The 27,195-nt window shown below is 58.9% G+C and overlaps 1 protein-coding gene across 7 annotated transcripts in view; it reads right to left on the minus strand.

Annotated features, from left to right (window-relative positions):
- Window positions 1–1,373: 1,373 nt before the first annotated feature.
- The window catches only part of BIN1 (bridging integrator 1), a 55,573-nt gene continuing 29,751 nt past the window's right edge, over window positions 1,374–27,195 (minus strand). For 2 of the 7 annotated variants that reach the window (XM_049615768.1, XM_049615769.1), the window contains exons 3-13: window positions 23,726–23,780; window positions 23,398–23,492; window positions 22,926–23,021; window positions 21,729–21,836; window positions 16,402–16,487; window positions 16,126–16,201; window positions 14,711–14,793; window positions 11,450–11,594; window positions 4,073–4,183; window positions 3,669–3,770; window positions 1,374–2,119 (exon numbers count right to left, since the gene is read on the minus strand). In XM_049615768.1, coding sequence (XP_049471725.1) covers window positions 2,012–2,119; window positions 3,669–3,770; window positions 4,073–4,183; window positions 11,450–11,594; window positions 14,711–14,793; window positions 16,126–16,201; window positions 16,402–16,487; window positions 21,729–21,836; window positions 22,926–23,021; window positions 23,398–23,492; window positions 23,726–23,780 — 1,065 coding nt within the window. In that variant the 3' untranslated portion in view covers window positions 1,374–2,011. Of the gene's footprint in view, window positions 2,120–3,668; window positions 3,771–4,072; window positions 4,184–4,436; window positions 4,527–5,448; window positions 5,557–6,519; window positions 6,544–7,045; window positions 7,154–9,984; window positions 10,114–11,449; window positions 11,595–14,710; window positions 14,794–16,125; window positions 16,202–16,401; window positions 16,488–20,774; window positions 20,868–21,728; window positions 21,837–22,925; window positions 23,022–23,397; window positions 23,493–23,725; window positions 23,781–27,195 lie in introns of all 7 variants that reach the window. The other 5 variants (XM_049615770.1, XM_049615771.1, XM_049615765.1 and 2 more) reach the window with 5 other exon arrangements.

Raw genomic sequence — 27,195 nt, forward strand, 5'->3', positions numbered from 1 at the left:
CTTGGACAGGCGCACTGCACCCAGGCTCCCGGCCTCTGGGAGCTCTCTCTGCAGGTTCAGTTTCCTCCCACTGCCCGCAGGGAGCTCCCTGCAGACCCCACCCCTGTGATACAGAGGAGGGCTTTTCCTGACAAATTTAGCCCAGGTGCAGGGGGCAGGACCCCCTTGAGGGTCAGGGGGTGTTGCTTAAAGCTACCATTTGAGACATCCATGAATCTCATGTTGGGATAAACCTAAGACAAACGCTTTCTCCTGCATAATGTTTCTGTGTTTCATCATGAAATAAAAATGAAGATTCTCGTGGCACACCCCCAGGCCCCAGGGACCACACCCCAGGTTCTCAAGCACAGTGGAGCTGACCAAGTCTGGGCTTCAGGCCCGGCTCCACTAGCAATTGCTGTCAATGTGGAAGGGACGAACAAATGAAAAGGTAAAGCTTTTGAAGCGGGGGTAACTGACAGGAAATGAGCTCTGTGCCTCCCTGTGCTCATAGAAACTATGGTTGGCAGGGCCCACACTGCGAACCACAGACAGGGCAGGGCCACAGCAGCGATGATGCCACCACCTGAAGCACAGCTCAAGGGTGTTACCCAAAAATAAATCTAAGACTCTGACGTTCGTCTCCTTCACTGGCTTTTTACCACCATACAGATTTCTGCAGAGACAAGTCCCTTGCACCTGGAGGTCCAGCTGGTCCCTAGGCCCATGAGCACAGCTCCGGTGGCTGCTGGGAGGGACCCAGGCCACCACAGGCATGTGTCACAGGCTTCTCAGCAGCCCAAGTCTACTGAGGAGCTGAAGAACGGGGCTGCATGCAATGGGGACCTTCCTATTGGAAAGGGAAGCAGGTGGCACGAAGGAGCAGTTGGGTGGGCTGACTTGTCTTTACTGCCACCAGGCTCAGACCTTCCCATGCACCCGGGGCCAAATGTTCGGGTTCAGAACCTAGTCCCGCTGCTGATCAGCAAGCAACTGAACCTCCCTGGGCCTCAGTTTCCTCATCTGGGAAATGGAGTCTCTGGCACCTGACCTCCAAGTTCTCACATGTATTAAATTAATAAATAAGGCGGCAGGCAACTGAGTCTTCAAGCCCCTGATCTCCTGTATCCCAACCAACCACCACTAAAAACGCTAGGGGGCAGGGGCTGAAGGGCTCCGCAGGGTCCAGACCCAGAAGAGCTCTAAAGGAAGTGTTGTCGGGCACACCATAGCTGCTGGGGGCACAGCCAGAATGCAGCCTCCGGCCCAGCAGCACCTGCCCTGGCAGCAGGTTAAGGGGGGGTGGACTGTCCCAGTAGAAAAAGCCACCGATAATCACGGTTCCACTGCACTGCAGACAGAAACGGAGGGAGAACAAATACAACAAACACACATTTTCTGAGGGTTTTTGTTCAGTTTGTTTCATTTCGTTTTGAACACTAAGGTTTATTTTCAAACAGCACACAGACGGTCTGCGGGGCAGGGCCAGGCCAGCCTGATGTCTGGGCCCCCAGGTCTCTGGAGAGACCCGACCCCACCCACAGCAGCTGCCAGGAGAAAGAGGACACTTGCCCAGACTGCTTGGCCCGAAGCTTCAGGCAAGCGAGGCGGTTCAGCGGCCCCCAGGCCCCGGCCCTGTGGCCAGGCACACATGCGGGCGCGGTGGGAGGTGGGGGCGGCCAGGTACTCAACTAGGGGACACGGCAGCTTCAAGAACACTGGTGATGCCACTGGAATCGCCGAAACCAGACTCTTTGGAACACAACCTAATCCCTGGGAGAACACCTCTTGGCTTAGGTCTCTCTCTCGATTTCCCTTCGCTTTTCAAAAGTTCAAAAACAAAATCAGGAAAAAAAAAAAGAGAGAGAGAAAGAAAGAAAGAAAGAAAGAAAGAAAGAAAGAGAAAGAAAGAAAGAAAGAAAGAAAGAAAGAAAGAAAGAAAGAAAAGAAAGAAAGAAAGAAAGAAAGACACACACATTTTTCGGGAAAAGGTGTTCTCCACATGCCCAGACAGCTGCAGCAGCTGCTGCCCTCACTGAACCCGCTCGGTGAAGTTCTCGGGGAAGACGCCCCGACATTTCTCCAGCTCTAGGTGCTGGTTCCAGTCACTCTCCTTCACGCCCATGAGCCAGCCTTCATCCTGAGAGCAAAACAGGGCACCCAGGTCACGCAGGGATGGGGACGGAGGGCACTCAAACCCTACAGGACATGGGGCTCACTTAAGATCTGCTGGGAGGATGTCCCCTCCTCTGCCTGATCGTTTCCTCTAGCCTGTCACACCCAAACTGAAAGAATGCCTCCTCCAGGCAGCATTCCTTGCTATCCCAGACCCAAACCTGCCCAAGCCAGGAGACATCCGCCCTTCAGCATGTGGATTTAACTGTCATTGGGTGAGTTCTCCTCTCTCTACAAAGGCAACCTAACTGCTGTGCTGGTCTGAATGTGTCTAAAATCTCTCAATCCCAGGCCAAGGAGTTTCTCACTGTCTGGTGCTCACAGAGCACATTGGCTGTCCTTCCAGACTTCTACAAACAATACCAGAAGTTTCTGGTGAGCACTGACCAGTTAAACGCACCTCAAGTGACCCAAGGCCACCCCATCAAGCCCTCAGACTCAAACCTGGCCTTTGCTTTCATATTGACCCCTCACAGGGACCATCTACCCAAGTTCTGGCAGTGTTCCCAGCCCCAGACCCCGATCCCTAGGTCCGCAGGGGCCATACACCTCTGGCCGTGGCAGATGCCATCACTGACCTTGCTCTGCCTGGGACCTCCCTAGGCCTTTGTTACGTCATTACCTGCCTGTCACAGAGCCTATGTATGTCCTTTTTGAGCCTCGTCCACCCACCCACATGACCCCCACTGTGGGTTGGGGGCCAGGACTCCACTTAAAATCCCGCCTAGCCCAGGGCTGGCCCCCAGAAGACCAGTGGAGACCCAAGGGTTGAAGGAAGCTGTTAGATTTAGTACTGGGCCCAGGAAACCCTCAGCACTCAAACCTCCCAGCCCGAACCAGCAGCCTGTCAGAATTTAGAGGGCAGTCCCCGCTCTGCACCAGCCCTAGTCTCGGCTGGAGCTCACTGTGACATTAACTAACCAGGAGAAGCCACAGCAGGGGGAGGGTCTGGGAGTTATCTGGCCTGGGAAACAGCTGGGGACACAGTTGAGGGTGTTCAAGGGGGCCTGCTGGAACCCACACACTGTGCCTGTGGGCAGAGGGCAAGGCCAGCCTGGAGGAGGCGGCCCAATGTGATGCTGCAGAGTGGGCACCTCGCCAGCTCACTGCCGGGCAGGAGGGCTCACAGAGGGGTGGCCAGGGATCCTGTCCCAGGAGAGAGGAGGCCGTGGAGGACAGGGGCAGGGGAAGGAGGAGGGGAGAAAGAAAGCCACTTGGATGCAAAAAACTGAGAGAAAGGCAGAGCCCAGGAAGAAGGAGAGCTGACCGAGGAAACAGAGAAAGGAGACCGGGGTAGGGGATGTGATGGCCCAGGAAAGGGGCCAAAGGGAAGGGAGAGAGTGGGGGAGGTGAAGGGAGGGGAAAACGAGTCAGGGGAGAAGGGCACAGAGACAGAGAGAAGGAGCTAACAGGAGGAAGGAAGAGCAGCTGGCGCTGTGCCTGCAGGTCTGTAGCTGGCAGGTCTCTGCTGCCCCCTGCTGGCCACTCCCGCCTCAGCCAGCCAGGGCCCTCACCTGCTCCTCAGGGTTCTGGAAGGGGATCACCAGTACCACATCACCAGCCTTGAGCTGCAGCTCATCCGTGTCGGTGGCCACGTAGTCGTGCTGGGCCTGTACCTGCAGAGGTTGGGGAAGAGCTCAACACCCCTTCCCGCAGACCCCTTTGGTCCCCCCCTGCAACCTAGCACAGTGCACCAGGCCTTGTGGGGGCTTCAGCGTGCTGACAGGAGATCCTAAAAGCTCAAGACGCCACCCCGCCCACTGGGTAGCAGCGGGAGTGGGGGCAGGGGAACTCTGGGCAAACCCACATAGCCTCCCAGCTCAGGGTCTTCATCTGTAAAAGGGGGTGACCACACCGCCAGGGCACCGTCGGCTCAGATGGCAGCAGAGGCTGTGGAGTCAAGCTGGCCCGGGCGTACCTTGAACATGAACCCCGGGGGCAGATCCAAGCGTCCTGCCCCACCGCTGCCCTCCACGGTGCCATTCACGGTCGCTGAGAAGGTCTCTACCACCACGGCAGGGAGAGAGCTCTGAGGGGAGGAAGCACAGTCAGCGTGGTAAGGGAGTGGGTCCCAGAGGGCAGGGGCCACAGGGGCAAGGGAAGGGGAGGGTCTCTGTGACTGATGCCAGACTGGTCTGCCTCCGGGTTCCTCAACGGGAACTATGACCTGGACCAGCACAGAGCAAGGAGCACAGGGAACACACAGGGCTAGGGAGCCACAAGCGGGAGGGCGGGCAGACAGCAGGAAAGAAAAGACAGGGTCTTGGTCCCTGTCGTCTTACGGAGGCTGCTTCACTTGCTGCTGTCTCCCCGGGCTCCTGGGCTCCAGCCGCAGGTCGGGTCCCACCCGCCACCTCGGAGGCCTCTGCTGGCTGCAACACAAATGCCGGCATGGGGTCAGACACGGGACGGACGCTGTGACCAGGACAAGGAAAGGGCCATGGACAGCAGCAGTGTCTAGAGCTGGGCAGTACAGGGAGCTCCTGGAGGAGAGGCTGGGTGCCTGTCACGGGAAGCTGCTGGAGAAGGTGCTGGCAGCACAGAGATGCCAAGTGACGTGCCACACGGGCCCCTGGATGCCACCCCGACCTTCCCTCACAGGTCCTGTCCTCTAAGCCCAAGGCCTGGCCAGGCCTCAGCTTCTTCCCACCTGCCTGGCCTGCTGGCTGAGCCATGAGACCCCCACGCTTGGGGACAGCAACAAGTGCCTGTCCCTGGCCAAACAACTCAGGGCAGGCTGGAGCAGCCTTTGCCCAGCCCTGGACACCTGTTCCCCAAGGAGGGGGGCAGCACAGTGATGGGCACCATGGGGGGAGGGGCCTGGCCAAGGCAGAGTGGACACTGTCCAGCCTCAGTCAGGCTGACCTGGGCCAACACTCACACTCGGCCACTTCCGAGCTCTGGGCACAATCAATCACTCAAGCTTTCTAGCCCCCACTTCCTCATCTGTAAAAGGAGGAAATGTCTAGGTTAGGGTGAAAGTTAAATGAGAAAATTCTGGAAAGTACCTGCCACAAACAGAGAGATGCTCTGAACGCTCCTCCCTCCCACTGCAGGAGGCCTAAGCTGGGAGGCTGGGGTGGGGCTGGCAAGGGGGAGAGGGGCCAATCTGGCCTAAATCACAGCGAGCAGGAGTGGTAAGCCCCATCCTAGGGGCCTCCTGGTTCACCGCCTTGACCTCACCCTCAGGCCCACAGTGGCCTTGTCCATCCTGTGCCTCCTCCTCCAGGCTCTTCCTCACTGCTACACCCCCAGGGACTGGGGACAACTGGGAGCTGGCAGATGGGCACTTACTTGGGCAGGCCCCGGCTCGGCCGTCTGGCTGGGCCAGGCCACAGCAAAGGTGCCCTCGGCAGCACTGGGCTCCCCGGAAGGCAGGCTGCCAGCTGGACTCTCTGTGGGCTAGTGATGGGCCACCAGGGAGAGCAGGGCGGGAAGGGTGGAAGACCAGGGAGGAGGGGGTGTTGGGCAAGGGCACAAGACAAGAGAAGAGAGTCATGAGCGGCCCAGCGTTGGCAGAGGGGAGACTGGGTGCCTGTGGCGGGCAGCCTGGCCCATCAAGGGACACACGTGGACCTTCTGAAGGGAAAACCACTCCCACCTCCTTGCTCCTACTCCTAACAAAGGGATGAGCAGGCGCAAACGAGCCACACGCGGCTCAGCACCCACCAAAGGCCCCTCGCTAAAATGGCTGCCCGTGCCAGGCTTTCCTCTGGCCTCCTCCACAGCAAGGCTATTCGGAGCCTTCAAGCTCCTGGGAGAAGTGCTCCCAGCACTCGCACACAGCGGCTCCTGCTCCTTCAGAAGCTGCATAGTGGTAGTGCGGCCCCACGCCCTCCCTGAGCCTCGTGCCTGAGCCCCCAGGTGATGAGGACAACTGCCCAGCAGGCCTGCTCGCATAAGGGCACCTGGCCTCACCCTGCTTCTCCTGTCCCTCGAGCCACCCTCCTCCTGTCCTCTATCCCAACATCTCCCCGATGCCGCTGCCCTGTAGGATCCCCACAGGCACAAACCTTCTCAAGGACGAAGACCCTCCACCCCAAGGCCGCCCTGCCTCGCAGGCCGCAGCCCAGCAGGAGGACACCACATCCATCCTACGGGGCCACTCACAGACCCCACGACTGAGCCAAACCACAGAGGACCTTCTCTGGCTAAACCGAAGAGCCCCTTCCCCGCAGGGCCTGGCAGAGGGGAAGCAGTGGGACACCTGGAGACAGGCAGTGACGGCCAGCTCCTGCGCACACCAGCACCAGCCCGGGCGTGCGTGTGTGTGCACCTGTGAGCAGGCCAGGTGCAGGACCAGGCAGGGTGGGCCAGGGAGGAGCAGCTCCCCCTGCGGGTGGGCACAGAGCAAACACAGCTTACCTCCCAGAGGTCCCATGGAATTGACTAGGCGCAGCAGAAGGGGAGAAGGACAGAGTTAGTGCAAAGGTTAGTGACAGGGGGCAGACGAGCAGTCCCCAGGGACCCCCACCCCAAGGCCCCGGAGCCCAATGGGCTCAGGGCAGCACGGAGCCAGGCTCCAGGGTCTCCAGGGGGCCAAGTCCTGGACACCTGCCAGGGAGTGCCCAGACACAGAGCCACTGCGAGGAGAGGGGCAGGAGGCTGACCGAGGCCGCAAGTTACCAAGTGAGTGTTCAGCTGACCTTCCTCCCGAGGGCCCTCTCCCTGACACGTGTCTGCTCTTCCCCTCCTCTTGCGCAGGGCCAGGGGGCGGTAGGGGGCCAGGGCACCAGGGGAAGGGCAGTGAGTGGGAGGAAAGCCTGTTGACCCCAGGACCCTAAAGGCCTGGTGGCTTAGATGGGCACCCATGGCCAGACATGAGCCCACGGCCCGGCGCCCCAGAGACCCGCAGGTCCGCAGGTGGTGGTGGTGGTGGGCTCAGACCAACCTGACCAGAGGGTGTGGGCGCCTTCACGGGGCTCGCCACAGGCGGGAGGGGGTCAAAGTCCAGGTCCAGCAGACTGGCCTGCTCCGAGAAAGGCCCCGGGGCCTCAAACTTGGCAGCAGTGGCAGAGGAGGAAGGCAGTTAGTGACAGGCTGGGAGCACTCCACGGGGAGCTCACGGCAGGCACACATGCTCACGTCTGCCTCACACGTGGGAGCACTGCCCCCACCACGACCCTGGCACAGGCTCCACGCACACAAGGACCGCACCCGCCACCCCCCTCAGCAGCAGGCCCACTGGGGTAGCCACCCGCCAGCCCAGCCCAGCCAGAGGTCTGTCTTGTCCTGCAGACCGTGGTGGGCTCCCGGTGCATGCTCCTCTCTGCTCCCCACACCCACAGGTTCTCCCAGCCTCACCCTTGCCCCCCCAGAAGCAGCACAGTCCACCGCCCTCCCTAGGACAGGCCCCCCTCGCTGCCCCACACAGCTCACCTGTGGTGACACCCACCCACCCGCCAGCTCCACAGAGTGAGGACAGAGCTGAGCCAACACACACCGCCTGGGAGCCAAATCTTAGGTGTGGGTTCCCCGACACTGGGGGCACCTGTACTCAAACCGCAGGTCCCACCCCCAGAGACTCCCATTCAGCGGGCCTGAGTGCAGCCCAGGAATGTGCTGGTAACAGGCATGGCCCCAGGAGACTGTCCACGTCCACCTAAAGCCTTGCGTCTAGAAGGACCCAAGACCTGGGTCCTGGGGAAATGGGCTCCCCAGACGGGACTTCACAGCGGAGCTGCGGCCTGTCAGCAGAGACCTGAGACTCTCAGTTCTGAGAACACTAGGTGCCAGCTGTCCCACAGCTCAGGGGACAAGGCACAGACCTCGGAGAGCCCGGGCTGAGTGGTCTCACTTCCTGGACACGGGGCCCTAAGTCCCAAGCCCCTGCCCCAAGCCCACCCCCAACTAGTGACTTTCCCTGGGTTGATCCCTGTCTAATGAGGCTGGGGTTGGGGCCACTGCTCTGTCCCCATGACCCTGCCCTCTCTAAGTGAGTGAGTGCTCAAGACACCGTGGGTGCATGGCCTGTAGGTGCCCCACCACCCCTGCCAGCTGGTAGCAGTGTTTCTCTCCCCCAAGTAGCCCCACCACCAGCTCCTTCTCAGAGGTCACTCAAGCCCAGACAGCTGCCCTTTTGTGCTCCAAGGGGACAGGGGCACCAAAGGGCAGACCACATCCTCCCTCCCTGCCTCCCAGCGAGCCAGCTACCCACCATGCAGGACCACAACTGTCCTCCGGTGCAAGGATGCAGGCTATTCACCTCAGCCCTGCCCAGCAGCCCTGTGAGCACAGCATCACAGACAGCCCTCCCCAGCCCCCAGCAACAGCACCCACGGTGTAGGCTTCCCACCCCGGGCAGAGACCTGGGTCCCTGGAGTGGGCAGAGGGGGTAGCAAGGAGGCATGCAGTGAGCACAGAGAGGCCAACACGCTCGGTGAGGGTGGTGTGGCTGCCGGGCAGGCCCACGGGGTCCTCGCCTGCTGAACGGGGGCAAGAACCCCCTCCTAACAGCTCAGGTGAAAACCCAACAAGGTCGTGTCAATAAGGGGCTGGCACCATCCCCTACTGAGCGTTTCTTAGCGCTCTGTGTGACCCCGTGTCCCTCATGTGCACCTCTAGGGCGGAGGCCTACTCAGGCTGGTGAGTGCTCCAGCAGCGAGCTGTCCCGGAGGTCATGCCACCCGGTGTCCTCCCCTCTCAGGGGCCCCTGAACCGGCCTTGGTCACCTTCTAGACAGGGGCTCCCAGGCCTGCCGGGCCCGAGCCAACAAATCGCCCACCTGCCCACCCAGCCACCCCATACCGGAAGTTCCTATTTCTAACTCAAAGAACTCTGTCCCGGCTTGAAGCCCACTCAGCCTTAGGCCACTCTTAGCAGAGACCACCATCCTCAGTTCCCAACCGCCTCTCCTTCCACACTCACCCTCTGCCCTGCACCGCCTCTCCCCACCCCCCAAACCCAGGCCTCTGAGCTTGTGCAAAGGAGCAGGCAGGAGGCAGTAACCAGAGGCCCTGGGCAGAGTAGTTCTAGGGCAGCCCTCCAGCACGGGCCAGCCACAGCCTGGGATCAGCAAGCCTGCACCACAGGCGAGGCCGTAGTGGGAAGGGCCCTGGCTTCGAGGCCTGGAGGGCAGGCTTGGAGGGCTGAGCACACAGTGGCCTCTGCGAACCCATCTGACCTTGTACAGCCCACATCCGTGCCTCCGCAGTAACCTTCCTGCTCAGCCCTCCTTCTGTCCACTTATGGATGAGCATTACATGCCTTCTCAGGACACTTCCGAGCAGCAGCCCTGCTCCGTGGCCCAAGCACTGTCCCACTCCTAAGGCCAGTCGGCGTGTCTGGGAGCTACAGTCTATGTGCCTTGGCCAGACTTTCCAGGGCCTTCCCAACTGTGTTCCCCCCTGCCTCCTCTCACTGCCCCACTGCTGCACTCTGCACACACTGAACTCTGACCTCCTGAGCCCATGTCCTACCCTTCCTGACATACACACACACTGTTGACTCTGGCTAAAGCAATGTGTCTACTTGCAGCCACCTGGCAAATGTCACTTGCTCCAGGAGGCCTTTCCTGGACTGGCCGGGATCCTCCCTGCTGATGCCTCTTCACCCATCGCACCAGTGGAAGCATGAGGCCACTACCAAGCTGACCAGCTGCCCGAGGACCACCCGACTGTGTCCCTGCATCTAGCCACAGTCCATGCTCAGAAATGGATGGGGAAGGATGAATGGAGGGGTGGATGAATGAGCAAGGGGGAGGCTCTGGGCCAACCTCTCAGGCCAGATTCTGGCTCTTGAGGCAGAGGCGTAGGGCGTGGGATGAAGGAAGAAGGCCATGCATGTCCCGAGAGAGTAAGAGAGAGCTGGGCCGCGGTGGCCGCGGCTGACCTGGGAGGGGGTGGTCACGCTGATCTCAGGGACAAACGTGTCATCAAACAGGCTGAGGATCTGCTCCTGCTTGACCTCCTTGGACGGGGTGTGTTTGGGAGGTGGAGGGACTGGTGGCCCTTTCCGGAGCTGTGGGTCGGCAGCAGGTGAGGGGCCGCACAGCGAGGCACAGCAGAGCGTGGGGGTGGGGGAGGGGGGACAGACAGAGACAAAGCCACGGTTAGTCACACCCCAGGCCCTGGCCCCACCCAGGTAACTGAGGAAGACAAGAAGAGTCACGGCTGCCTGAGGCGCAGGACCACAGCGCCACCCCTAGAGGGAGACGGAAGCAGGAGGTCCAGAAATGCTGTGCAGAGACAGAGTGGATGACAGAGAAGGGGACAGGAGGGGGAGGAAGTGGAAGGAGAGAGACAGGGAGGGAACAGAAAAGAAGAGGAGAAAGAAGGGAGAGCCCGGGGGGCAGGGCGGCGGGGGAGGGGCTGCAGTTCTGGGCTGTCACCCACCTGGGTGAGACACTGAGGAGAGAAGCTGTCGCTGAGAAATAGCTATGACCTGGGCTCTCTGCCCTTCCAGGACCCTCTCTGCATCTCCTGCGGGAGGGGCCCAGGCTCTCTTGTCTGTCACCCGTGAAGGCCAGCATGGAGCAGGAGCCAGGGCCCAGCAGAGGGCCAGGCAGGATGGCCACACACCTGCCCATGGAGGGCCTCCGGCAAGTCAGGAACCATGCCCCGCCCCCCAGCCTTGGTTTCCTCACTTGTTGAGATGGGGTGGGCATCTGCCTCACAGGGTGGCTGTGACGGTTTAATGAATGAAAATGTGGGAAGTGGTGGCATAGTGCTGGGCCCAGAGCAAGTACTATTCAAGTGTGGGCTCTTGTCACACTCTTCACATCTAATCAGCTGTGGGGAGGGTCATGGCCAACCACCAAGAGGGCTGCTGCCAGGAGCTGACAGCTGGGAAAGCCTATCAGTTCAGACGGGGCCGCAGGCCAGCTCCTGGGGACATGGCAGAAAGCTGGAGGAACCCGGTGGGGGTAGGAGTGGGGGCCAAGCTTCTTGGGGGAGGCTTCTGGAAGCCCAGGGCCTGTGCCCCTTGGCTACCTCATGCTCCCCTCCCCAAGCCCTTTCCCTCGCTGACCCTGTGGAGGTCCTGCATGGCATCATGCCAAGAGAGAAGATGAGGAGGACAGAAAGCAACGGCCTCTGCAGATCTGGATGCCCTGGGGCTGAGGGCCCCAAGCCCCTTGTAGGGGGGGGAAGGAAGATGAGGAGGTCAGCAGCCCCAAGGGTCAGGGAGAGAGGGAAGGAGAGGGTGCTGTGGGGGAGCAGAGGGAGACACACGGTCACAGGCGTTCCCAGGAGAAGGCAGGGCCGCTGAGGGGAGCCCAGGCCGGTGTTGGGGAGAGGACTGGGAAGGAGAGAGAAGCAGGAAGAAGAGGGAGCAGGGGAGGGGGCACGGTGCCTACCTGAGACGGGGACTTGGGGAGGGCGGCCCCTGCTGCTGCTGAGCTAGGCGGCTCAGGCTCGTGGTTGACTCTGATCTCCGGGGCGGCCGGGGAGCCATCTGGAGGAGGCGAAGGGCTCTTGTCCCCTTTTGCAGGGGCGTTGTCACTGTGGAGGCAAGACGGGGGAGAAAGCTCAATGGAGGGAAGTCACTGCGTACAAAAGGGAATGTGCAAATGCACAGGTGTGCCTGTGATGGGATGTGTGCACGGATCCGTGTGGAAATGCATGTGCATGCGCGTATGAGCATGTGTCTGTTAACATGTGAATTGGAGAGCGTGTATGTGTGTGTGTTCACATAGATTCACCGTGAAAATGCGATGTCCACGTGTGTATGAGTGTGTGTCCCCGTGCTTACAGGTGAGAAGTTCGTGTACGCGTGATTCAGAATGGGTGGAAACGAAGGGTGTGGGCACAGGGCCTGCCTTGGAGACAGTGATGGCCCGGGAGGAACTCCAAGCTGGAGGTCTTCGGTCCTCAGGGAAGCCACCCACAGGCCACCGCTGGGCTCCACCAGGGAGCCGAGCTCCACAGCACGAGAAAGCCAAACATCCTAGAGGCGAATGAGTCTCATCCCACACGTCTGCAGCGGCCCCTGTACCTAGCTGGGCCCCCCTCCTCAGCCAGCCCCCAAAGGCCTCGGCCGGCCTCCCCGCCAGTCCACCCACTCACACCGGGACACTGACCACTGCCCGACTCACAGGGCCCATGCTCCCACCCACACCGCGGTCACCATCCACACCTTTGCGTCTACAGGCCCTTTGGGGCAGAGGGCCACAGAGTGGCATCCGGGGGTGAGAGGCTGCAGTCTCTCACATGAGCACCACTTGGGGGCAAGGGGGCAGAAAATGAAAATGTACGTTTGTTCTTGCATAAGGAAACCATGGGACGGTACCGATAAAGACTAGCCACCGGCCGCAGATGGCTGTTGAAGGTTATATTTACATTAAGTGAAACCAGAAGTTCAACTGCTCAGTCACACTGGCCACATTTCAAGTGCTCACCAGCCTCCCGGGGCAAGTGTTGGACAGGGCAGTTCTAGAAGGATCTAAAGAAGCTACTGACCACACAGCCTGGGGGGTGGGGTGGGGCTGGGGGGTGGTGTTGAGATGATGGGACAGGCGTGTGAGAGACATCGTGGTCCCTTCTCATCTCTACTGAATTTGTGTTTCGTGGGAATGTATTTGCCTCCTTAAAGCATACATATAAACATAGTACACACACACACACACACACACACACAGATTTTAAAACCCACCACTGTGCTACAAGACCCCCTTCCCCTTCCCCTCTCGCCGAGGCTCCTTTCTGGCTACATTCCTCCCGTCTGGGGACGCATGTTCCCATCTGGAACCTCCTGGTCTGGGCCACAGCCAGGTGGACGGGCTGTGGCACACAGAGGAACCCACTCAACCGAGTTCAGGCTGTCTGCCCTCCTCATTCCCACCGGATAGCCCCTGAGCCCTCCGACCCCACGACACACACACACAGGCCACAGCATAGCCCTGCCACCCCGCCGGCTCCCTCCCACAACAGCCCTGCCCGCAGCACCAAACAGGGGACACAGGTTAGGGGTTAGTGGCACCCTCGGAGCAGGATGCTAGGCGCATGCACAGGGGTCAGCCGGCCAGGTGCCGGCCCCAGACACCCCCACAATGCAGCACTCGGTGCCGGTACCTGTTCTTCTTTCTGAGCAGCCGGGAGAGCAGTTTAGTTTTCTTTCTGTGGGAACGGACGGGACGCAGAGGCCTTCATTTTGGGGAAACGCCCAATTTGAGGTTGGCCTGCTCCCTTTCCTCATCAGCAACCCCTCTGCTCAGAGGGGTGCCAAGGGGCAAAGCCTCCCCTAAAGCTCAAAGGCCATGAAGAGGTCCTGACCCTGCCCTAACCCTAACCCCCATCGCCCAGTCCCAGGAACCCCACTGACCTGGGCATGCAGCCAGGCGCCTTGGAACAGAGCTGACAAAGTGAGAGGGTGCAGCCCCGAACCAGGGCTGACCAGCTGAGGGAGACTGCTGGCCACCCACCCTGCCTGTGGTTCAGTACACAGGGGCTCTGGGGGCCCACAGTGCCTGGAGGGGGGTGCAGCTGGCCGCTGGGAGGCCTCTGAAAGGAAGCAACCAGGCTGCAAAATGGGCCACCTTGCAGTGAAGGAGGTTCATAGAGCTCCACTCCCCCCATCCCCTCCATTCCCCTCCCCATCCGCTCACACCAGCCTTCTCCCACAGGAAGCCTGGGTCCAGCCACTGCACTGCCCAGGTGGCCTCCATTCACCACCCTCCCATCTTACCTGTAGGCCCAGCACAGGGAGAGACCCTTCCTCCCCGCAGGGACCTGGCCTTGATTCCCCACCCCTACCCTGCCCCCTGCTCACCCCTTGGCCTCAGGGCCCCCTGTGGGCTCCTTTCTCTCAGTCACACACATTCTGGTTCATTTTCAGGGAGAAGAAGAACAACATTCCCTGAATAACTCCTTAGTCCTCCGTGGCCCCCCAGTTGCCCCAAGACACAGATAAACGTTCCCCGTTTCACAGAGAGGAAGCTGAGGTCCATCCATACCCTGTGGGCTGTGCTGTCACAGGTGCAAGCCAAAACGGAAGGGAAATCCCAGACCGGCTATCATTTCCCTTGACCCGCAGCCAGAGGGCAAGGCACTTCCCTCCTCCCTCACGGTTTCCCCTCAGGAAGCAGGAATCTCCTCGCAGCTGGAGGGGACCCTGAGAGGCCAGACCAGGCCAAGGACAGGAACAAGGATGATTTTGTGCGTGCGCAGGATGCCACCATCCAGGGACTTGGGCTTTCCCAGGAGCAAGGAAAGGAAAAGGTGGCACTATGCCCCTGCTGGGGGAGGAAGGCTCCCCTTCCAGGTGGCTCCACATCAGCACGGAAGCTTGGAGTCCCTGGGCCCCACCTCCAAGGCTTTGCAGGCACCCTGGCTGCTGGGCTCCACAGGAGGGGAAGCCAGGCCCAGGCCCAGGCTCAGGTGTCAGGTGACGCTCAGACTGTCCAGGAGTGCTCCTTCTCTGATGCCACACACCAGAGGAATGTGGGGTACCCTAACCTGTCCCCCTGAGCAGAGAGGCCAAACCCCCAGGGCGGGGCAGACACAGCCCTGCCCTGGTCTTTCAGGAATGAGCAAGCTCTGCCCCAGGACCCTGCCCCAGACCACACCTCCCTCCACCCCACCCTCAGCCAGATGGCCAGACAGTGCTGGGCTACACGCACCTGGGCTGGGCCTTGACTGTGAACGTGTTGCTCCCGTGCTGCTTCTCCAGGCTAACCAGCACATCGTTGAGGTTCTGGTTGAGCTGCAAGGGGAAGCAAGCAGGTGGGGAGAGCCTCAGGGGCCACCAAACACCTCTGTCTCCCCAGTAACATCCCTGCTCCTCCCCATACCTAACCCCTTCTTGCTCCCCGTCCCTTACCAGGAGTAGGGAGCTGGGAATTGCACACCAAACCCAGAAAAACGAAGGGGAAGAATGAAGGGAGTGGGCTACATTACAATCGTTACTGCTTCTGAGGACCATCCTCTCTCTTCTTTCTACTTGTAGAAATTTCCTAAAATGCCTCATGCAGCTTGTACGGTTTTTAAATGTTTTTAAATTGTTTTTGCAAACTAACTGTTGATTCTAATTGTTAAGGTCATTGTGCCAAGATGTTTTCAGGCCACCCTACAACTGCCAAAGATTTCACTAAAACCACAGACAGGATAGAAGAGGTTTATCCCATGTACACAGTGATTCTCACTGTTGAAAAAAATTTCCCTCTTTCGCTTTGGCTACTAGGAAGCTCAGAACTGAATTTTCCTCCTACTTTACATAAATGTTTTCTTCCCCCAAACACCTCTTCCCTTTTTAAACTTTTCATAAGTTGTCTCAAATGTTTAAAGGCAGGAAGGAAAAGAATGGGAAGACCTAAAAGGCAGGAAATCATAGTCAGGGTGGTGGCTCAGGAAGAGGCTCCAAGCTGCTGCTTCTCCTCCTGCCCTGGGCCTGGACTCCACCGCCATCACTTGGTTCCTTTGGGCCCAAGAGACAGAGTCAGCGACCCCTCGAGTGCACGGAGGGAGGGGCTGCCAACACTGGGTCTCTCCAACTCTGCTGTGTAGTTTAACTGCCAGTTAAAATGAAAATAATACAACATAGGAATTCAAGCTAATCAGACCCCTTCTTACCCCGGATTCTGGCAGATAAAGCAGATGCGTTTCAATGTCTTAAGAAACATGAGAAAAAAATTGAGAAATTCTAGGAACTTACTGACTATTTGCCTACGAATGGGGAAAGGGCCAGCATTCTCAGAGCTCCCTGAGCCAGTGTCGCCTGAGAACACACTGAAACCTCAGGAGGGGCTGGTTCCATCCAGGCAGGGAGAATAGGATGGGGCGAGGAGGGCCCAGGGGCCAGGCATGTGGGCCCTGCTCACAGCCTCCCCAGCACTCCCACTGGGCCTGGACGCTCTAGAGCGGGGAGCTCCTGGAGGCCAGGACCAGGCGGCTCTCCCCAAGGCCCAGAGGCAGCACTATGGTCACTAGTGTGCACCAAGCCCCAGCAGGAAAAGAGGGAGCTTGGCCGGCCCCGTCCTTGCCTCTGACCCTGGCCCTTGGCAGCAGAGTGTGGCCCAAAGGGGTCACCGGGACCTACCTTACTCATCTCCTTGTGGAAGTTCTCCTCCAGGCCCGCAATGCTCTGGAACGTGTTGACATAGAAGCCTACACGGCTGTGGGAAGGAGGGAGGGAGGGGCAAAGAGAACACACAGGTCAGCGGGCGGCCCAGGAGACACACACACACCAACACACCTCCACCTTCGCCAGAGACACCAACCGTGGGAGGGCACAGGGCACAGCGGACAGACATCCTCAGAAGGGAAGCCAAGGCTCAGCGCCACCACCTCTGGGGACTCACCCCTGGGGACTCACCTGTTCCACAGGGACGGCAGCTCTTCCTGTAGGTCCACATTCATCTCCTCAAACACCTTCTGGGCTTTGATGAGCTCCTCCTCTGCCTGAGGGGCAAGACCCGTCACTCCCCTCCCCTCCGCCAGGCCTCTGTCCCAGCCAGCTGGGACCAGGCCAGGCCCACCCGCCCCCCAAGACCTGCTTCCCCCAACCTCCCACCCCCGAGATCTGCTCCCCCAACCTCCTACCCACCCGCTCAGATCTGTTCCCCCAACCTCCCACCTCCCGAGACCTGCTCCCCCTAACCTCCCAGCCCCAAGATCTGCTCCCCCTAACCTCCCACCCCCATGGTAAAAGGGACACCCCACCCACCCCCATCCCCGTCAGGCCAAGGTGAGTCAGGAGGGAGAGGAGGAATGAGCAGAGCACAACAAGAAGGCTCCAGACAAGGGGCCCAGAGGCTGGGGCACAGGAAGGTCACAGACCCAGCCCAGCAGGGACCCTGACCACTTACACATGAACCCCTCTCAGACTAAGTGTCAGCCTGCTGCCCAGCTCCCTTGGCCTTGGCCTTGCTGTCCCTGCCTGAGTACCCCTTTCTCAGAGTAGGCTCCTACTCAGCCCCAGCCCCCAGCCTGCATTTCACCTCCTTATAGGAGGTGGTAGCAGCATTTCCTCTGTGACTTGTCCCCACCACACAGAGCCCAGAGGCAGCTGCTCAGGCATCCAAGAAGGACAGGGGAAAGATGGGGGTGAGGGCAGGGCCAGGGGAGGAGGGAGCTAGGTTGCCGGGCAGGGTTCCAGGGCTCACCCCCAAAGCCCTCACCCTGGCAGGCCCAGCGCCCTCCAGACCCGCTGACACCCACCAGGTGGCGCTAAGGCCCCATCCCAGAGCCGAAGGCGGAGACTGGTGAGGGTGGCAGTGAGTCACAGACACCAGGCAGAGAAGGGGCTCTGCTAGCTCATTGGGAGGACACTGCTGGAAACAGTGACTCAGGGGGGTGACTTGGATTCAGAGTCTGAGTCACATCCCAGGAACGCAGCAGGCCCCTCCCCGGGGGAACACTCCCCGTCAGCAGCCTTACATTCTCAGGCCTCTGGCAAAGGCAGCCACCTGACCAGAGCGACAGACCAGAGCCACAAAGCACACGATTTCCGCAGCCCACCCAGCTGTCCCATCCAGCTCCGGGCCCACTATCCCTGCTGTTCCCTGCCAGCCCAGCCTCGGGGATGAGCGTGGGGCTGGAGGAGTGAGGGACCACCCTGCTCCTGATGACAATTATCTTCAGGTTGCTGGAGCTTGCTAGAATAAGCTCCTTGCCTAACTGTTTAAAATCTAACTTAAAAATTAAAGGTGGAATAGGGAAAGAGAGAAAGAAAGAAAGAAAGAAAGAAAGAAAGAAAGACAAAAGAAAGACAGACAGAAAGACAGAAACACGAAAGAAAGAAAAACAGAAAGAAAGAAAGAAAGAAAGAGAAAGAAAGATAAAAGAAAGACAGAAAGACAAAAGAAAGACAGACCAAAAGAGACAGAAAGACAGAAAAACAAAAGACAGAAAAGAGAGAAAGAAAGAAAGATGAAAGAAAGACAGAAAGAAAGACAAAAGAAAGACAGAAAGACAAAAGAAAGAAAGAAAGACGAAAGACAGAAAGAAAGAAAGACAGAAAGACAAAAGAAAGAAAGAAAAACAGAAAGACAGAAAGAAAGAGAGAGAGGGAGGGAGGGAGGGAGAGAGAGAAAGAAAGAAAGAAAGAAACAGAAAGAAAGACAGAAAAACAAAAGACAGAAAGATGAAAGAAAGACAGAAAGAAAGAGACAGAAAGAAAGACAGAAAGACAAAAGACAGAAAAAGAAAGAAAGAAAGAAAGAAAGAAAGAAAGAAAGAAAGAAAGAAAAGAAAGAGAAAAGAAAAAAAGAAAGAAAGAAAGAAAGAAAGAAAGAAAGAAAGAAAGGAAGAAAGAAAGAAAGAAAGAAAGAAAGAAAGAAAGAAAAGAAAGAGAAAGAGAGAAAGAAAGGAAGAAAAGAAATGTCTGCCTGAGCATGCACGCCTCCGGCAGCTCTTGGAGAGGACCAGACCCAGCAGGCCCACCCTGCCATACTCCACTGTCGGCCACTCAGGTAGGTACTGTGGGTCTGTAGAACCCACAGAATGAGTTCTGGCACTGTCACATACCCCTCCCACCCAACTGCCACGGGTCTGGCTGAAGACCCACGTTCCCCAGGAGCTCTGGCACAGCTCCCGTACCCCCAGAGACCACCTCTCCATGGCGATTCGGCCACTACCCCACGACACTGGTCCTGACTCCCCAGACGAACAGTGGTGACAATGACACTGAGGATGGCCTAGCAGCTCATTGCTGTAGGCCAAACTCTGTTCGCACACCCAGCAATCCTGTGAAGAACAGGGTGGCTCCGTTTTAGCGTTCCTGGAAGTCAGGGCCTGTGTCTGTCATTCCCTTTGGGTCACATTCTTCATATTCTGGCTGTTTCTGAAGCACTGGAGGGGGCAGGGGGTCGGGGAAGAGCTTTCCGTTGCTGGAGAGATCTTGAAGCCCCGGTGGCTTGGCTACACGCCAACGGACACGTGGAACAGATGGAAACAGGCCCGCTCACCATGCCACGGGGCACTGGGGTCCCGCAGGCAGGTTTTAGGGGACTGTGGCCAGTACGGAGAGCAGCTCAGAACTGGCCCAGGGAATATGTGGCACTGGTCAGCTTAAAGAACACAGCCTCACCAGGTCACACTATCTCCCCAAAGTCAAGTCAGCCAGCAGGGCAGCCCCGGGACCACAGTGCCCCAGCTCACAGCCAGACAGCTGCCCGTGGGAACTCAGAAGACTCCCCAGCTTCCAGCCAGGCGTGAGGCAGGGTGGGGGCAGAAAGAGGATCTGCTCAAATAAAAATTGGGTCCAAATGGGAAAGCCAATTGGGCTGAAAGGCCAAACATCTGCAGTCCAACATCCAAAGATGAGATCATATGCCTTAGCCTCCCTAGTGGCTCCCCTGAGGCGGGGGGATGGGGCCCTCCCAGCAGGATCCCCTATCCACACCCCACCCGGGAGTTCAAAAGCAGCCACAGGCACCACCCCAAGCTCCATAGACTCCCAGAGGCAACAAAAATCTTCACCTGGTCTCCTGCCAAACCCATCTCAGGGAAAATTATGCAGAAAGCCTGGGTCTGGGTCAGTGGCCCCAACCCCCTCCAGCCAGGAGTCCTGAACTCTACAGGCAGGGATGGTGCCCCAACCTCTAGCTCCTCCTTCACCTCCTGAGGGCCATCTCCCCCAGACTTTAGAGATCCAGGGTCAAGCCACCCTCAGGGTAGGACTGTCAACAACTCAGTGCCTCCAAAGTCACCCCATAACTCTAGTCTAAAAGAAATCAGGCAGCAGGTCAGATAAGAAATTGGGCTGCGAGCCCATGCTGAGCCCAGAACACTCCACATTACAAGCGTTCAACATGTGCAGGTTGAAGATGATGAAATCAGGAGGTGGCCCAGAAAAAATGGGGCCACTGCCCAAAGAGAAACCCAACCTGCTGGGTCAGGGCTCTGTTGCGCACCCCCACCTCAGGACCACGAAGGGGTGCTGGAGTCCTGCCAGTTTCCCTGGAGAGAAACCATGAGGCCACCTCTCCCAGGGTGTATCTAGCCGTCCCTGGCCACACTGCGCTCACCAGGCACCCAGTCCATCCCAACGGCAGAGGTCTGCGAAGAGCGAAGTGTTACCAGGGTATTAAGATCAGTCAGGAGTTCTGTACAAAGGCCTCCTCCAAGAAGCCCTCCAGAACCACTGTGGTGCACAGTTTGCCCTTCGAGAAACTCCCAAAGAGCCAACCCTCCAGGCCCCAGGTCTCAGATCCCAAACACACTTGCAGAGCCTTCCCAAGGTTTCCCCTCTAGGGGCACCATGAGGGCCCACAGTTCCCAAGGGTCCCTTCGAGCTGGAGATTTCGCCTCTCTGGGCAGGTGGGTCTCCTCAGCAAATTCTGGATAACCTCACAACTTTTACTAGGCTTGAAGGACAACACATGTTCGGACAGGAGCCCTCAGAGAGGGCAAATGGCTCGGAGGCTTTCCTGCATTCCCAGAGGCTAGGATTTCATAGATTCTCAGGACTACCAGAGACCCAGGCATGAAGCAACAGACTGCGGTCCACCCCAGGTTAACCGGAGCCCCAGGCCCCTCTGAGTCACCCACATTTGACCTCAGGTCTCCTCTGAAGCAGGAGCTCTCCCAGCAGAGGCATTTGAAAACAGTCCTGCCCCCCACCAACCCAGGAAAGAGACTGAGCCCTCCCCCCGCGCCGGGCAGTGCAAGACGGGCGCCCAGCGCCAAGGACAGGACAACAGACCAGAAGGCGCCAGCACGTGCAAGGTTAGAAGCCAGTGTCACCTGATTTCGGAGCAGGTTAGTTTGAGCTACGAGATGAGCCTGCAGTTTGCCTTGGCACCACTGGGGGGCGGCTTTCTCAAGCAGCGAGACAGGCTGGGGTTGGGGAAGGGAGGTCAAGGCGAAGGAGAGTGGAGAAACAGGAGGGAGATGGGGAGAGAGAAACAGAGACACAGATATTAAACACCAAGTCCAAACGTCCCAAACACAGTGACAGACAAGCTGGCCGCCCCTCCAGGGGGCCAGCCCCCCAGCAGGTAAAGGCCCCTCAAGGTCAAGAGAATTAAGGGGAGCCCCAGGCAAGGGGCAGAGAAGGGGGTGCAAAGCAAACTGTGCAAGCAAACTTGCACTCCAACTGCAAAGCAAAATGTGAGAATCGTTAGCAGGGGCAGAGGGGCTCAGCAAGCTTGGTCCTGCTCCAGGGTGGGGGTGGGCTGGGGAGGGGAGGGGGACCCACCCTCGGCCCCTCACTTGTGGACAGTGTGGCCAGCCCAAGCCCTGTGCCCCCAGGCTTGTTCCAGCTGAGATAGGGTCACATCGGATCCCATGACAGAATTCCACTCAGAGCACGCCAGGTCGGGCAGGGCCGTTCCAGTGAAACCCAAGCCAGGCCTGTTCTCATCCTGGAAAGTGGCCTCAGAGTGGGGTGGAGGAACCAAGGGCCAGAGCAAGCACCAGAGGATGGGCAGGAAGTGGGCCCTCACCCAGGTGCCCGCAAGGGCCTTTCACTCGCCGCCGTGGGTCCAGCACCATCCTCCACCCGCCTCTGCTACCTGGGACTAGTCACCTGCTATAAAGCCATCTGCAAGCGAGATTGATGGTTCCTGCCCCTGGGGAGCAGAGACAGTCAACAGTGCAAAGGGGTGCAGGGAGGGCAGCACAGAGGAAGGCCCCTCCAAGGGACGTGGGTACCCAGCCTGAAAACTCTCCCCCGCAGCCCTGCCATCCAGCCCTTACCTTGGCAATTTTGGTTTCATCCTTCTTTTTGGCGGTTTGGAGGGACTCGTAATGGTGCCGGGCGCTGTCATAGTCCACCAATTTCCGCCCTCGCTTGGCAATGCGTGACTGGAGGACAGACGGGGTGGGGGAGCGGTGCTGAACAGGGCCTCACCCATGCTGAGATGCTGACCAGGCTGGGCCCAAAGAAACTGGGGGAAGACGAAGGGCCCAGGGCAGTCGACCCCGGGCTCAAGAAGGGCATCTCATACATGCTTGAAACACGTACTCCAACATTTCCGGTGGCAAAGAGCTCACACCTTCGAGGCAGTCCCTGCCCTCTGGGGTCCTTTCTCATACAGAGGCGAAACCATGTCCTTCAGTATCCACCCATTGTTGTCAGTACCCTCCAGCCAGTACTGTGGGACAAACCTCCACCCTGGCCTGGCCCTCAGCTCCTTAAAGACTCCTCCTGGACCCCAGGCTTCTCTTCTCCCAGGCCACCACCATTAGCCTCCCTTCCATACTCTTCATAAGGCCTCTTCAGGAGCCTGAGCCATCTGCATTGGGCGGCCATGGGGGCCAGCATGGAGCCTGACTCCCCGGGGATCAGGTCTAGCACAGCAGTCAGCATCTGGGCTCAACATCTCTGCTTCCACGTCTGAAGCATCTGGGGCTCATTGGCCTCAGTGGGGACCCTGGCACACTGACAGTTCCCAGTACCTGGGGGCCGGCTCTCGGAACACACACAATAACACATATACACCCAGATAAGAGGGAATACACACAACAATACATACATTCCCTTCTAAGCACACATAGGCTAATGCAGGACACCTATAGGCACACAGGCCCAGGCCTTACATGCCCTCAATACACCTTATACAACCCTATAGTCGTTCCACAGTGACATGGCCACACACGCATACATGCACCACGGGGTCTCTTCCCCTAGTCCGGAGACCCAAAGGTTCAGGGCCCAAAAGCTGTCAGCTCTGAAAGGCCCAGGGCTGGGGGCTGGTGGGCTGGCCTCAGAGGGAGCAGCCCTGGAGGGATGAATTGCTGGGTGAGGGAGATGCCTGCCTTCGGGGCATGGCCACCTCAGTGCCTGAGCGGGGCAGAGGCTGACCCTTCCCCCCACCCCTCTGTCCCCTCTCCCACTCCCCTGCACAGGCTACCAGGCCAGAGCAGGACCGATCTATAGAGAGTGCCTCTCACCTTGATGTCAGGGAACTGACCCAGGTATGTGTCCATGGTCAGCAGTGCCTGGTCCACCAGCTTCTGGTGATAATCCAGCCAGAGGAGGTCATTGTTCTGAAGGACGTAAGAGTCCCTGAGTATACAGCCGGGCGAGCTGGGCCGCACCCAGTCTCCCGCCCTCTCCTCCCAGCGACCTGGGGTCAGATTCAGCCCCATCACTTCGCAGCTCAGAGGCTTCTCAGAAGCTTGGGTTCCTTGGGTGTGGAATGGGTGTACTATAAAATCACTCCTGCCCTGTGGCCTCTCATGGGGCAACTCTAAGGGAACGGATAAGCCCAGGGTCAGGGAGCCGAAGTGATTTGCCCAAGGGCACATGGCATGTGGATGCCTGAAAACCAGAAGGGCTTGTCCCCGTGGGCGAGGAACAGGCTGGGAGCTGAGACAAGGAGGGCCTTCCGGGAAGGACTGAGGCCACCTGCCTCACGCTCACCTCAGCTATCTTGTTTGCTTCATCCCTGCCAGGCCAGTCGGGCTCGTACACCTCCTGCAGACATTCGTTCAGTTTCTTGGAGGCCTCGTGCATGGCTGTGGGGCAGAAGGGCCATGCTGCAGCCAGGGCTACGGTCACTCTTGCCCCCACCTCCAAAGGCCCTGGAGGTGTGTGGGTCCCCACTACCAGCCCTTACCCCTCCACCACAAACCCTGCTCCCCTTCCCAGCTCTGTACCCATCAGCAGCACATGGCAAAGGTCCTTCAGTGTCCCATGAAGCCCCCCTCCCCAGGCCGGGTGTGCCCCAAGAGCCCCACCTGCCCCTTACCTTTGACAGAGGCCAGGTAGGTCCGGAGATCCTTCTGCAGTCGAGTGCCCTCGGTCTACAGAGAGAATGACAAGGACAGCATGAGGGCCCGGGGCACACCCCATACCTGTCCCCATCCTTCCTGCACCCCAGCGTGGACAAATGCAGGCTGCTCCTGACAGCTGGCACAGATCAGCTGTCCTCATCAGGGCACCAGCGGGATGAGAGGAGACGAGACATGCAGAACAGCCCCCGAGCACAACCCAGCCTGGAGCACCACTCGGAGCACAGCAGCTATTGCCTCTCTGGCGACAGAATGTACTGGGCCTCCAGCGTTCCTCAGCACCACCCCTGCCTCAGGGGCCCTGACCCCAAAGGATATCTGTCCTGAGCCCGTCAGCACCTGCCTCTTGCAGGCACTCTTCAGAGCCCTGTAAGGAAGGCAGGAAAATGGAGACCTTTCCACCCTGAATAAGACACGGGGGCACGGGCTGAATGGCACACACATACAATGGGGTCGGCGGCCCCCAGGCATGCTCTCACATGACCGGGGACCAGGTGACCAATGAGCACAGAACACAGGAGTGGAACACCCAGCACCTTGTCCTGAAAGCTCAGGCCGGCAGGCTCCCACTGCATCGTGCCAGAGACAGAGGATGGCACTGGAAGGGGTGGGCAGGTTGCAGAGGTGGAAGGGAATGGCTTAGCCAGGCTTCAGAGAAGTGCAGGGTCACGCCCGGGACTCTCAGGACACTGGCCCAGCCAAGAGGGAGGAGGCAGGAGGTAGGAAAAGGCTGGCCAGGGGACTGGGCCAGGCAGGGAAGACCCTGAGCTGGGGAGGCAGCCCCAGCAGCTTCCTGAGGCAGCAGGACCGGTACAGAGGATGGCCCCTGGGCAAAGCCTCCAGTCCCTCTGGATAATCAATACCACACAAGGCAGGAGCAGGAAAGCGGAGTCCCAGGGGAGAGAGGGGGCCAACAGGCTGAGGCAACAGGTGACGTACGAGACCACCAACAGTGAGATGCTGAAGTGTCCAGAGGCCATGTGTAAAGTGGGAGAGCACACACACAGGCTTTAGAGTTATGAAGGCCCAAGTCAGGCCCTTACTAGACATGAAACCTCAAGCAAGTTACCGAACCTCTCTGAGCCTCGGTCTCCTCATCTGCCAGCTGGGGTGACCGAGCCCCGCCTGGCAGACCACAAGCTCACATGTGCTCAGGGAACAGCGTAAGTGAGCCAGGCCAGGCCCCCAGCTTCAGGAGATGGGCTTTATGCGGACGATGGTGATGCGGGGCAGGGGGGAAGCATGAGGAGGGCAGGGCCTCTGGAGAGCCAAGGGTGGCAGTGCCAGAAGCTGACTTCTGCAGGGGAGGAGCACCATCCTGGCGCCTCCCTGCCCTCCCTGCTCACGTGTCAGCAACACCCCTGGATCCCCCTGACCTGGTGGAGGGCGAGATAGACACGGACCCGGCAAGCAGCCACAGCCCCACTCCTGGCCTGCCTGGCACTTCTGCAGATGACAGGTGGTCTCTACTCCAGCTGAGGGCAAGCAGGGACACAACCAACCTCCTAGGCTCACCCAGGCACCCTCAAACCTCTCCTGTCCCCACCCCCCAAACAGGCCCTCCCTCCTCACAGCCAGGGCCTCCTCTTCCTCCCGCAGTGTCCCCAGAGCATCACGCACCAGCTGGTTCTTTCCCTGCACCATCTTCGTGGTATCATTTGTCCCCACCTGACCGACGAGGAAGCTGAGTGGTTCAGTGGCTTGCCCGGTGTTCACGGACTGGAAGACCCGGTGAGGACCCCCACAGCCTGGACACTCGGGTCCCACCGCAGCTGCCTACTTATTACAATTAATGCTTCCAGAAAACAGCAGAGGTGTCATGCAGGAAGGGTTTCAGGGCAGTGCATAAGATGTACAGTTAGGGAAGAAAAAAAAACCCTCTCCAAAATTCCTTCAGTCCCCCCAGAGTAGCCTATAGAACCGTGGCCACACCTAATTCTGAGAACTTTAGAGTTTGAGGCTTGTTAATTAGAGATCAAAGGAAGAAATCAGAGATCAAAGGAGGCCAGGCCACAGCATCCAAAGCTCTCTGGAATTCTATCTCGGGCCAGATGTGGACCGTGCGGGACCGGGAATGAAGAAGGGCCATTCCCACTCTTGACGCTTTGGCGGCTGAGGTGAAGATTCAAGTGTGTTCATGATGTGATGCCATTGCATTCATCTGAGCCGGCAGAATCTTCCAGACTCAGCTTCTCTTCCTGCCAAGCTTTGTCATCCCACTCCCCTCCCCAGCATCATACACATCACCCCGAGGAAGGGGTCTCCGTGGGGTGGCTTGCCGTGGTTGCCCGGGCCTCAGGCCGTACCAGGGCTCCTTGTGTTTCCCAAACAAGGCCTCGCTGTGAGCAGGCACACTGGGCACAGATGTGCGAGGGGCCGCCCAGAGCTCTGCCTCGCATGTGCCAGCCGCAGCTGGGCCCCTAAGCCACACTCCCCAGTCAGTCCCCGGGACCAGACACAGCCCTCCCCCATGCAGGCCAGCGCTCAGGCCAACACAGAACCTGTGTGTTTGCTCCCAAACTGGTTCCCTCACCCCCCCACCCCCCAATAGAGCATCCAAGAAACAACTCTCTGGAGGTTCCCAGGGCTCTAACACCCCTTGCAGAGCAGCTGGGGGAAGAATAAAGCTCAAAAGCACAGTCCCTCCAGCCTGGCTCTGTGGGCTCTGGACTCAGAGGATTCTGGAAGGACACAACTACCCAGTACCAAAACCCAGGGCAGTTGCACGGGGGGTGGCTTGGCCAGCACCCCGTATCCCTGCTAGACCTCCCTTCAAAGGGTGCTCCCTGCCTTCCCTGACATCAGCCCCGACCAGTGGTCTGAAGACCTAAGCTCCTATCTTCCCAGGGAGTGCGGGGGGCTCCCACATGGACCCTCTCTGGCTCCGGCTGACTCTTGCTACTTGCAGTCAGTTTCAGAGGATCATCACTCAATAGCCAGAGATGCCCTCTCTGAGCCAAGCAGGCCCTAAGAACGAGAAGGAATCAGGCCTGTGCCCCCTCAGCGAGAAAAGCAAACAGCAGCAATGAGCCCTGGGGTGCAAGCTACAGGTGGCCCCAGGACAAAGAGCATGGCCCACCCGGAGGACCCAGGATGGCTTCCAGAAAGGCCTGAGCTGGACCTGAGCTGCGGGGAGGTAGTGGAGGAGGTGAATGGGCCCTTTGGGGTTCCCCAGTGCAGGGACAGAGGGCAGAAGGGCTAGACTGGCACTAAGTGGGGCCAGGAAGGGGTCTGATGTGCCCCTGTGAGAGCCGGCGACAGCCAGGTGACCTACACCCTCACCTAGGGCACCCAGAGGGAGGGGTAGATTTGCTGCCTTGAAACCCATATTCCCAGCCATCCTAGTCCCCGACTAGCGCTGGGCCCACTCTGCTTGGTATTCCCAGATAAAGAGCAGGAGAACACTCAGCTTCCAGACTTTCCACAC

The sequence above is a fragment of the Panthera uncia genome, assembly GCF_023721935.1.
Source record: "Panthera uncia isolate 11264 chromosome C1 unlocalized genomic scaffold, Puncia_PCG_1.0 HiC_scaffold_3, whole genome shotgun sequence".
In the NCBI taxonomy this organism is placed as follows: Eukaryota; Metazoa; Chordata; class Mammalia; order Carnivora; family Felidae; genus Panthera; species Panthera uncia.